Source organism: Esox lucius, chromosome 10 (assembly GCF_011004845.1).
Source record: "Esox lucius isolate fEsoLuc1 chromosome 10, fEsoLuc1.pri, whole genome shotgun sequence".
Lineage (NCBI taxonomy): Eukaryota > Metazoa > Chordata > Actinopteri > Esociformes > Esocidae > Esox > Esox lucius.
In genome coordinates this window covers 2,463,474-2,475,851 of record NC_047578.1, presented here as the reverse complement: position 1 = coordinate 2,475,851, position 12,378 = coordinate 2,463,474, and the positions used below count along the sequence as shown (strand labels likewise).

The window sequence follows — 12,378 nt, the reverse complement described above, 5'->3', positions numbered from 1 at the left end:
TTTCAGGTCTACGATAGGTTGCTGATAACTTCCTGGGGTCATGACCCCGGTGTTGTCCCGACATCCAATGTCCTGACCATGCTCAACGATGCCCTCACACACTCTGCTGTACTCATACAGGTGACACACTCTGCATCCAGAGAGATGCACGTGCGCGCGCTCACTCACACACTCACACACACACACACACACACACACTAAGTACTTCCAGACAGTGAAGTGTGTTTGTGTCCACAGGGCCACGGCCTACACGGTCACGGAGAAATGGTTCATGTTCCATTCCCATTCGACGAGGATGACCTCCAAGGAGGTAAATCGGCTGCTGTCTTCCTGTTGGCCGCATAGTGATGCTGTTGGTAACTGGCTGCTGATTGGCTCTTTCTGTTGGTCAGGTCGGAGACCTGTTGCCTTCCCAAGCCCCCTCACTTCCCTTCACCATTGAGTTTGTTTGGCTACATGGCCTTCGGTACACTGGTCTCTGTACACATCTGCCATGTAAAACCAGCAGGGCCGCATCTCCTTGCCATTATTTGGCTGAATTTTCAAACACGATAATTTAGTTAACTGCCCACTAGTTGCTTTCAAAATTGACACTGATTATATTCATACCATTTCATGCAGACCACAGAAAGGTTTTGACTGATGTGTTTACCAGAGCACATGTGTCAATGATTAAACACACTGAGAAATGAAAAAAAAAATCCCTGTTCCTGTCCTTGTCCCTCTGGATTGGGTTTTAGAGACTGGTCACCCTCCGAGCCTGGTTCCACTCTAGGATTATTCCTCCGTTTTAGGGAGTTTTTCCTAGCCACTGTGCTTTAACACTTGTTGTTTGCTGTTTGGGGTTTAAGGCTGGGTGTTTTATGAAAGCACAGTGACAACTGCTGATGTAAAAAGGGCTTTATAAATAAAGTGATTGATTTAAGAAAACGTGATCTTCTATGGGTTCCTCTTCATGGAATAGAAGACTCCTGGGTTTCTGACTAGAAGGTATTAAACTAACTCACCCAGAGGCAGCATATATAGTGAGAACAATAATTGGCCCATAACCAAACCTTGAGGAACACCAAAACATACCTTTGATTTGTCAGAGGATGTGCCATCCACACATACAAATTGATATCTTTCAGATAAATAAGATTTAAACCAGGCTAGAACATGTCCACGTAGCCCAATATGGGTTTCCAGTCTCTCTAAGAGAAGGGGGTGATCAATAGTGTCAAAAGCAGCACTAAGATCAAGAAGCAACAGGACTGATGCGGAACCTTGGTCTGAGGCCATTAGAAGGTCATTTCTTACCTTCACGAGTGCAGTTTCAGTACTATGATGGTGTCTGAAACCAGACTGTAGCATTTCATAAATGTTATTTGTCTTCAAGAAGGCATTCAGTTGTTGGGAAACACATTTTTCTAAGATATTTGAGAGGAACGGGAGGTTCGATATTGGCCTATAATTGTTTAATATGTCAGGATCCAGATTCTATTTTAGGCTTGCTTGAGTGCTCTAGTATTGTCTGTTTACCAGGGAGCAAGTTTCGTATTTCTTTTGTTTTTAGTGGTGCAACCGTATCTAAAGTATTTCGCAGTGTTGAGTTTAGATTCCTCGATTTGATCATTTGCGGATTTATTTACTCTGTCGTTGATCAGCAAGCTTGTAAGAATATCATGAAATCTATTTGTAGTCAGAGAATTTATAGTACGGCTTTTGAAACTCATTGTTTGTGGAGCAAGTGGATTTCTTGTTTTAAAGGTAAATGTAATAAGACAGTGATCCGATAATCCAGGATTTTGGGGGGAAATTATTAGATCTACAATATCTATTTCTCGTGACAGGACTAAATCTAAGGTGTGATTGTGGCAATGTGTTGGACCTGAGACATGTTGGATGAAACCCATTGAGTCAATTATGGCTTCAAATGCTTTTTGAAGAGGATCATTGGACTTTTCCATATGAATATTGAAATCGCCAAAAATATGAATACTATCTGCCATGACTACAAGGTTAGACAAGAATTCTGGAAACTCATTGAGGAACATTGTGTATGGCCCAGGGGGCCTGTAAATAGTAGCTATGTAAAACGATTTATCGGCCTGGTTAACTTTCATGAGTAAAACTTCAAAAGAATGAAAACCAGTGATGTGTTTGAGAGTAAATGTATATTTACTGTCATAAATATTAGCAACACCCCCCTCCTTTTCAGGATGCACGAGGGATATAATCACTAGTATAACCAGGAGGAGAGGCCTCATTTAGGGCAGTGAATTCATCAGGTTTTAGCCAATAACATCTAGTTTATGATCAGAGATGAATTAATGTACTGCAACTGCCTTTGGAGCAAGGGATCTAACATTTAGGAGTCCCAGAGACAATTATTCGATGCCGACACATCTTGTTTAGCTAGTTTACATTATCTATTCAATGTAATATGAGAAAATGCTGTCATTGTAAAGAAAACAAAAATGATTTTGATATTCAAATGATATTTGACATTCAGTTGATGTGTCACCAAAATGTCTGGATTCCCTTGTCTTCCCCTCTGCCAATATGCAGTAGTTTGTGATATAATACAATCAGAATGTCATGTATCTCCCTTTTTCGAAAGAGTCGAGTGTCTTAGCTGTTACAGAAGAAAATGCACTGCTACTATAACCTTTTACTAGTTCTCAGTCCGTTGCTTTCCTCAGCCTGTTAATATTGGTTTAATTGCTAATGAGATTTTGCTACCGGTCCCCGGCCTTCTAGAGTTCTCCTGCTCCAACATGTGTGTCCACAAGGCCCTGCTGCTGCTGAGGGAGAAGCTGGACTTGGAGCATCAGTGTGGCTACATCACCATGCTGAACCCGTATAACCGACACCGGAGGAGGGCCAGCAGGAGCTCCGATGGCAGGGGTAAGAGGAGGTGACACAGTAGTAAAATAGACCATTTACTCCCTCTCTAAGGTCCTTTCATTCCACCGTTTTGGGTGCATCCACGCTCTGCTGTGACCGTTGCCTATTGGTCACGTTACCGTGATTGTACTTTGGCGGACCTGCCCGGGACCGTTCCTCACCCAAGGATATATTTACGTATTTGTTTTCAACATACAGCAGCAGATTAAAGGTTGGATTTTGTGACCTTTGAATGGATTTAGAGGTTCTGATATAATGCAGTGTAATATTATTGGTCACTGAGCGGTCTAGTTGTTGATCGTCAGACAAGTAAATGAAAGATTGTTTATCTTTTTTCTTAGAGGAGTTGGGTTCTGGTTAATAATGAGCTCCCCTCTTTACCGATCATAATTCCCTGGTAAATTTGCGATCCCAAAAGGGTACCAATGAACCTAGTGCAGTATTTCCTGGATAGTTGGGCACTGGGGAATCAGCCAGTTTGTTGGAGGTTCAGAGGCACATTGGTTTAACGATGTTAAGAACGGTGGTTAACGTGTTGTAACTATGTTAAGAACGGTGGTTAACGTGTTGTAACTATGTTAAGGACGGTGGTTAACGTGTTGTAACTATGTTAAGGACGGTGGTTAACGTGTTGTAACTATGTTAAGGACGGTGGTTAACGTGTTGTAACTATGTTAAGGACGGTGGTTAACGTGTTGTAACTATGTTAAGGACGGTGGTTAACATGTTGTAACTATGTTAAGGACGGTGGTTAACGTGTTGTAACTATGTTAAGGACGGTGGTTAACGTGTTGTAACTATGTTAAGGACGGTGGTTAACGTGTTGTAACTATGTTAAGGACGGTGGTAAACGTGTTGTAACTATGTTAAGGACGGTGGTTAACGTGTTGTAACTATGTTAAGGACGGTGGTAAACGTGTTGTAACTATGTTAAGGATGGTGGTTAACGTGTTGTAACTATGTTAAGGACGGTGGTAAACGTGTTGTAACTATGTTAAGGACGGTGGTTAACGTGTTGTAACTATGTTAAGGACGGTGGTTAACGTGTTGTAACTATGTTAAGGACGGTGGTTAACGTGTTGTAACTATGTTAAGGACGGTGGTTAACGTGTTGTAACTATGTTAAGGACGGTGGTTAACGTGTTGTAACTATGTTAAGAACGGTGGTTAACGTGTTGTAACTATGTTAAGGACGGTGGTTAACGTGTTGTAACTATGTTAAGGACGGTGGTTAACGTGTTGTGACTATGTTAAGGACGGTGGTTAACGTGTTGTAACTATGTTAAGGACGGTGGTTAACGTGTTGTAACTATGTTAAGGACGGTGGTTAACGTGTTGTAACTATGTTAAGAACGGTGGTTAACGTGTTGTAACTATGTTGAAGTGGTTCAACAATATCAATTTATTTTAACAATGTTGAGGTGGTTAAAACTATTTTATGTCCACTGTGATTTAATAATGTTGGTTTTATTATGCGATGGTGCCTGTCAGAACTTCAGCAATCAGGCTGGTTGAACAGCAGCAGTCCTAAATGTTTTTCCCGTCAACATCACAATCTTTGCTAATAGACCTGTCAACTGGGAAGACCTTCCCACCGAGATCATTTCATTTAAATGTGTTTATGATTTAAATTGATTAGTTACTGTCAGAGGCCGATGTCTTGGTGTGGTTTGACATTTACAGACTCCAGTAAATGGTTTATATTTTACTTGCTTTCAACTCATCTCCCACTTTGAAAGACTTGATTAAATTAATTGAAATGCCCCCCCACCTTATTGATTGGCACATTTCACATCCTCCCACATCCTCCTACCGACAGTGGACCGCACTGAAGACGTATTTGACCGTTTAAATGGAAAAGGCGATGAGTTAACAAAGCATGGTTTGTCCATTGGGTCATTCCGTTTCAGAAAGCCTTGAATCCTCCTCGGGTTGATCTGAAATCTCTTCTGCATTTTAATACAGTTCATTGTCTGTCTTGTGCTTTTTGAGGTGGAAGGACTGTTGTCTCTGTATGAGAGAGATGATTGTCTGAGTGAAGTGGTGTTCCCCACAGGTGTGTAACGAGGTGGACCGCGTAACCTTAGCTGTTTTGTGTGCGTGTGTGTGTGTGTGTGTGTGTGTGTGTGTGTGTGTGCGCAGGGGACACTCACCTGGGTGGTGGTTTCGATGCCAATGGGAGCACTGAGTCCTTTGAGCTGGTCACCGAGGACAACAATGGAGATGGAAAAGGAAAACAGCCAGCAGAAGGTATAGCTGAGCGAAAGTGTGTTTCGCACGTACACGAGGGGGTTGTGTGTTTCGCGCGCACACGCGGGGGGTGTGTGTTTCGCGCGCGCACGGGCGGGTGGTGTGTGTTTTGTGCGCGCGCGGGGGTGTTTTTTCTTATGTGAGTTACAGTTATGTGTATTTGCATGTTTGTTTGAGTGCGTTTTTTTTTTTTTTGCCTATGTGCATGTGTGTTTTGCGTGTGAGTGTGTGTTTACAGTCAATCTAGACTTGAGTGGAACGCCTGCTTCAGAAATATTGTTATTTTGTGACACTTTGTTAGCTGGGTTATTTTGAGGTCGATCATTTGAATTTAAATTCTTCTACCGTAACTCTCTATTTTAATCTAACCTTGTGTGTTCTATTCTATTCTTAAACTTTTACATTTCAACCAATGTGCCTTTATATTCTTGTACCTGTTTGATGTCTTTTTTTGTGTGTTTCTTTGAAGATGTCATACCAACCCCCACCCCCCACCCCATGTCCCTGTTTGATGATGTCATGTTGTATCCCCCACCCCATGTCCCTGTTTGATGATGTCACATTGTATCCCCACCCCTGTAGTGCTGTCGACAGAAGATGAGTGGGTCCCTCTAGAACTGTGCTTTGGGATGCCCCTGTTCAGCTCTGAGCTCAACCGCAAGATATGTGGAAAGATCGCCTCCCATGGGCTCTTCAGCAAAGACAGGTACCCTAAGAAGAGCACAATGTTGTCTTCCAATATCCTGGAGGAAATGGGGAAAGAGTAGGTAAAGTGTCAAATGAAAAATAGGTTTGTTGAAGGCGTTCTTCTTTCCTTCCAGCCTTCAAGACCTACTGCATTCCAGCCGAAAACTGTCACTGAAGGTTCTGAGTTTTGTTCAGGAGTTCCAGGTAAGAACACTGTTGTTGGGTTCTGAGACGGAAAACCTATCCAGACGGAAAATCGAAACACTCAACCATCGAGTGGTCTTTCCCTTTTGAAGTAACTCTCGCGTCTAGACAGCCCTCACACAATAAAACACTGGAGTCATTAGTTGTGCTTTTCGGATCTCCTCCAGCCGGTTTGTTGTGATGGTCTGTTTTACCACGATGGGAATGTTTAAGGGCCGGAGTCTACAGAGCTCCTTCATCTGCCCTCTGAATGGGGCTCTGTTTAAAATAGGTGCCCTTGGTGGGGACCAGGTGCCAATTGGGACTCACACTTAATATGAAGAGGAAAGTAAAGTAGGAGGATAGAAATGTTCTTTGTTTTATCCAGATTGCTTCAAAGTGCATGAAAGAGCCTCTTGATTAGGAACATCAAAAATAGTACCTGAAAGGGCCAGGGCCCCATTCATTCAGACACTCTAAGGGAAAACCTTTTGAAACATTTCCAAACAGAACATCAGCATTCTTTATAATAGTAGTCAGTCCCTTTGTGCTTCGGTCATAATGAATGCTGCCTTCTTGCACTGCATGTACACATCGCTGAACCCTGACCTGTGTGCTCTCTAGGATGGCAGCCAGGGTCAGCCCGACCCTGACAGCGGGGTGTCCGGTCCTCTCAGCCAACCTCCGGCCGAGTCCGGCGTACCGCTACCTGCCCTCAACCTGCTCTTTAAGGACGGCCAGCTGAGGGAGTGGAGCGGCCGAGCCCCACCACCTCTCCAGATCTCACCCTTGCAGAAAGAGCTGGCCTAATGCAGTCATGTGAAGAAGTAAGTCCTCACCTGGAAAGATGGGGGGGGGGGGGGGTTGTTATATATGTTTGTTTTTTTTACGAATTTGGAAATACGGATATGTAATCATCACTATTGGCTGAATTTAAACCTAATTTAACATATGACGCTGAGAGACGCTTTACAATCATTTATTAATAAAAAATGTACAGAAATGCATTTTCATGTGGAAAAAAACAAGTACATCCCTAGCTTCAATTGCTGGTGTTGCACCCCTTTGGCTAAAATAACTTAATGTAGCCATTTCATGTAATAGTCTATCGATCTCTTATATCTTATGCCCGCTCTTCTTTACGTTAGTGCTTCAGCTGTCATATTCTAGGTCTTTCTTGCATGCACAGTTTGCTTCAGTCCCCCCTGAAGCATTTTAATGGGATTTTTTACCCCTCCCAAACTCAAGGGTATTAATAATCTTTCTTCTGATGGTCTTAAATTGGTCTTTGGGTCTTGGCATGACGTGTAATCACACACTCATATGATTAAGACCAAACCTGACCAAGTTTCTGATCTGTATGGAAGGCTGGAACCTCCCATGTTATTCTCAATGTACTTTTCTTATAATTTGCTCTTGTTTTAGTCCACCTGATTCTAACTTGAGCCATTTTATGTGATGGTTAATGTGGGAGTGCACAAACTCTTTCCACATAATGGAAATGCATTTTTGTTTATTTTGATTTCATGAATGATTGCAAAGTAAATTTTTTGTGTGATTTGTTGGATTGGGTTAACTTTATCAATGTGTATGGTTGGAATTTAGCAGGAAATATCCAGTGTCCAATTATGTAAAAAAAAAAAAAAAAGGGGCATCTTTCCAGGAGGCGTACATACTTGTTCACACGACTGTAAGATCCTCTCCACCAGGGATGTAGTGGTTAATAATTATACAATTAGCTGGTTAAACTGCTCACTCGGTCTGAGTAAGGTGAGATTCGCAGAATCACTAATCTCGATTGCGAAATGATTCAGTAGTTATTTAATAAGCCACATGTTTTGTAGGTCAGTGATTCTGTGCAGTGCGACTGCAATGTAGTCGACCCAAAATGCGCACCAAACCACATAACCGCACCCATGACCCCAGCCTGACCTCAGCCTGACCCCGTGGAACCTTGAGGGTGTCTGGGAAATAGAAAACTATCAAAGATGTTGGACAACGCTGTAACACTGACCTGAGTTCAGTTGGAGTTCCCATCCCCTTCTGATGTATGTCTAGTGGGTAATGCGTTTGGTGGATGATGGCTTTTTTCTAAAACTCTTTCAGTGTTAAAAAATAATTTACAAATAACCTTGTTTTTTGTTTTCTTGTTGACCTGTAAATGTTTCTGATGGACTTTGCCTGGAATGGGTTGATAACCCATGTTGAGCGATGCATCGCAGGGTCATCTGACCCAGTCTGTAGTCCCAGAGGACCTTTGTGTCCTTCCCCTGAACCGCAACCCTGTTGCTCCCTCCCCCTGTTGTGTAATGTCAAGTTGCCCTGCCCACCCAATGCATGATGCCTCTGCACAAATTATTCCAGAAGACACCTACTTCCTCTTTAATAAATAGTTATTGTCATGACGATGGGATGTGTGGGGGGGGGGGGTGAATGGAACAGTGAGTATGCCTGGTTTGGGTGGTCTGCGTGGTCATTCAGGATGTTGACATAGGCTTGTTGCTTATAGTTATGCTGATTTCACAAGGTGCGCTTTACTTGGTCCGCCAGTAGGGGGTGGTGTTTTCCTATTGTTTTTTGGTGGACGTCAGATCAGAGAGCTTGACCTGAGCTACCTAAAGCCCTGGGGTTTCATGCAACACATTTGTTTTTTTATTTGACTGAGGGAGGAGCAAAGACCATATTTATTTTTATGTTAGCTAAAACTTTTTTGTGTCTTTTTTTTTTTCGATGACCAATGATACACATTGCCCTGTGGTTCCCAGTAGATAACTAGTGTCCCCATGTCCCCAGCTCTGTCCTAGTGTCCCCATGTCCCCAGCTCTGTCCTAGTGTCCCCATGTCCCCAGCTCTGTCCTAGTGTCCCCATGTCCGCAGCTTTGTTCCCGACACTCCCACCTCTCCTGTCTAAGGATCAGGTTCTCCCCACCAAACCCAGCTTTCCCTCCTACTGAGGAACCCCAGACCCAGCATCCAGGGAGCATTCCCCTACACCAGGCCCTGGTCCTATTGAGATCTTCTACACTAACGGCTATCGTTACCCAGTGACGGCTTCCAAACCAGTTGTGTGAATAGAGGACGATGGCCTGGAGAACCACATGGTCTGAGATTGCACTTTTGGTATTCCTTCTTGGTTAAGCACAGCTAAGTTACTCTTTAGACAAATGAATACATTTTCAACCCTGGTCTGCTTGGGTGATCCTGAGGGTGCTAAGCCAATTCCCTCCGATAGCACCACATCAAAATCATAGCAGGGATTACATTTAGATTTTAAATTAGTTACTTGATTTTAATCCATGAGGCTCCTTAGAGTACATCAACATCCTTGCCCCTAGTCGTACACAGCGGTTCCCCCAGTCGTACACAGCGGTTCCCCCAGTCGTACACAGCGGTTCCCCCAGTCGTACACAGCGGTTCCACCAGTCGTACACAGCGGTTCCCCCAGTCGTACACAGCGGTTCCCCCAGTCGTACACAGCGGTTCCCCCAGTCGTACACAGCGGTTCCCCCAGTCGTACACAGCGGTTCCCCCAGTCGTACACAGCGGTTCCCCCAGTCGTACACCACGGTGCCCCCAGTCGTACACAGCGGTGCCCCCAGTCATACACAGCGGTGCCCCCAGTCGTACACCACGGTGCCCCCAGTCGTACACAGCGGTTCCCCCAGTCGTACACAGCGGTTCCCCCAGTCGTACACAGCGGTTCCCCCAGTCGTACACAGCGGTGCCCCCAGTCGTACACAGCGGTGCCCCCAGTCGTACACAGCGGTGCCCCCAGTCGTACACAGCGGTGCCCCCAGTCGTACACAGCGGTGCCCCCAGTCGTACACAGCGGTGCCCCCAGTCATACACAGCGGTTCTCTCAGGTCATACACAGCGGTTCCCCCAGTCGTACACAGCGGTTCCCCCAGTCGTACACAGCGGTGCCCCCAGGTTGTACCCTCGGTCAAGTACTCTTTCTTCCTTTTCCAGTCTCCTCCCCATTTTGGTCTTTTTAATTTCCTTTTTTGATGTTGAAAAAGAAAAAGATCAACAAGAGATCCTGGTGAAGCATGACTGTGTGTGTCTGTGTGTGTCTTTATGACATTCCCAATTCTTTGCCCCAGCTAATACTTCCTGGTATTATTGACCCCTATTTTCTAAAACTAGTCTCCTGTTCATGGATGGATTTAGCAATTTTTTTCCGTTGGGAAGGTTTTTCCATCAGTGTTACTAACCAATAGTTTTAGAGTGTCCACCTTCTGGTCGCTTGTTTCATAGGACTGAATAAAAAATGAAATGCTCTTGTTATTGATTAAGTGGGTAAAACATGACATTCCTTGACACACATCTTCACCCTCCTGACATGTGTTATTATTACAAAATCAATATGTAAAAAGTATATGAAAATATAAATAAATATGTATTAATAAAAAATATACTATCCCCCTCCCCCAAACTAATGTGTTTTTGGTTTTGAATCTGTAAATATCTTGTTCTGGTTGTGGGTTTCTCTGTAAAGAAAAGTTTTTTCTGGTTTTGGGTCTTTCTGTAAATATTGTTTTCATTGTAGGCCTTTTTGTAAAAAAAAAAGGTGTTTCTTGTTGTGGGTCTGTTTGTCAATATGTATTTCTAGCTGTGGGTCTCTGTAAATTTATGTTTCTGTTTGTGGGTGTTAGTAAATATCTGTTTCTGGTTTTTGGTCTCTGTAAATGTATTTTTGGTTGTGACTTTCTTAATATGTATTCACAAATGATGTATTATATAAAATATTTGTATATGCACTGCTGTTCAAAACGCTGGGGTCACTTAGAGGTTTCCTTGTTTTCAAAAGAAAATAAAAAATTTGGTCCATTAAAATAACATCAAATTGATAAGAAGTATCGACATTGTTAATGTTGTAAAAGACTACTGTAGCTTAAAATGGCAGATTTTCAATGGAATATCTACATACCATTATCAGCAACCATCAGTCCTGTGTTCCAATGGCACGTTGTTTGCTAATCCAAGTTTTTAATTTGAAAAGGCTAATTGATCATTAGCAAACCAATTTGCAGTTATGTTCGCACATCTGAAAACTGTTTTGATGATTAAAGAAGCAGTAACACTGCCCTTCTTTAGACTAGTTGAGTATCTAGAGTATCAGCAATTGTGGGTTTCGATTACCGGCTCAAAATGTCCAGAAACAAAGTTTATTTCCTCTGGAACTCATCAGTCTATTCTTGTTCTGAGAAATGAATACTGTTCAATGCGATAAAGTGCCAAAAATCTGACGATCTCGTACCACACTGTGTACTACTCCCTTCAGAACAGTGCAAACTGGCTCTAACCAGAATAGAAAGAGGAATGGGAGGCCCTGATGCACAACTGAGCAAGAGGACAAATACATTAGAGTGTAGTTTGAGAAACAGATGCTCACAGGTCCTCAACTGGCTTCATTTAGTAGTTTCTGCAAAACATCTGTCTCAATGTCAACAGTGAAGAGGTGACACCAGGATGCTGACCTTATAGGCACATTTGCAAAGAAAGACATATCTGCTACTGGCCAGTGAATAGAAAAGATTAAGATGGGCGAAAGAACACAGGCACTGGACAGAGGAAGATTAGAATAAAGTGCTATGGACAGAGAAATCGAAGTTTAAGCTGTTCGAATAACAAAGAAGAACATTTGTGAGACGAACACCAAATGAAAATGAAAAGATGTTTAATGGAAAACAAGGATATTTCTAAGTGACCCCAAATGGTACAAACCATAGTGTATATTAATTTTATAATAATTATTATTCTTATGTTACTTGTTTAGGTGTCTCTGGTGTGCTCTTAATTATTGTTCCTGTTCAGTGTGGTGTCTGTTCTGGCTGTTCCGGTCAGTGTGGTGTCTGTTCTGGCTGTTCCGGTCAGTGTGGTGTCTGTTCTGGCTGTTCCGGTCAGTGTGGTGTCTGTTCCGGTCAGTGCGATGTCTGTTCTGGTGTGTTTATGATAATTGGTGACTTAATATGGTTCTAACACCTGGCTGTGCCTCAGCCTCACTCCATCAAGCAGTTTGATTGGCCAGCAGCTCTGTCAGCCTCTATTTACCGGGAAGCAGAATGTGGCATACCACCGGGGCAGTGAGGCCAGGACATGGGTCATGTCTCCTGAGGATAGACATACAGGCTGCCTGGGTAATCAATGTTAGAGTGACAGGATATTCTTTCAACACTGGCTCAGGTCAGAGGTACTCCTGCTGTGTTGATGAGTTGACAGTGAATCCCACACCAGCTCCTCTGTCCAACCACCTTGCTCTGATTGCCCTCCATGGTCACGTTGCTGTCCAAACTAAGAGGGTGGCTTCCAGAGAGTAGTGAGGAGATCCATTAACGTCTGGACACGACTTGAAGGATGCCCTTTTAT

At 43.2% G+C, this 12,378-nt stretch overlaps 1 protein-coding gene across 1 annotated transcript in view; it reads left to right on the top strand.

Annotated features, from left to right (window-relative positions):
* Window positions 1–10,683, top strand: part of fam91a1 (family with sequence similarity 91 member A1) — a 38,868-nt gene extending 28,185 nt beyond the window's left edge. Inside the window, exons 18-25 of the mRNA XM_013135447.4 lie at window positions 7–120; window positions 238–310; window positions 2,743–2,889; window positions 5,032–5,139; window positions 5,722–5,845; window positions 5,961–6,030; window positions 6,634–6,836; window positions 7,854–10,683. Of these exons, the coding sequence (XP_012990901.1) occupies window positions 7–120; window positions 238–310; window positions 2,743–2,889; window positions 5,032–5,139; window positions 5,722–5,845; window positions 5,961–6,030; window positions 6,634–6,819 (822 nt within the window). The 3' untranslated portion in view covers window positions 6,820–6,836; window positions 7,854–10,683. The remainder of the gene's footprint in view (window positions 1–6; window positions 121–237; window positions 311–2,742; window positions 2,890–5,031; window positions 5,140–5,721; window positions 5,846–5,960; window positions 6,031–6,633; window positions 6,837–7,853) is intronic.
* Window positions 10,684–12,378: the final 1,695 nt, after the last annotated feature.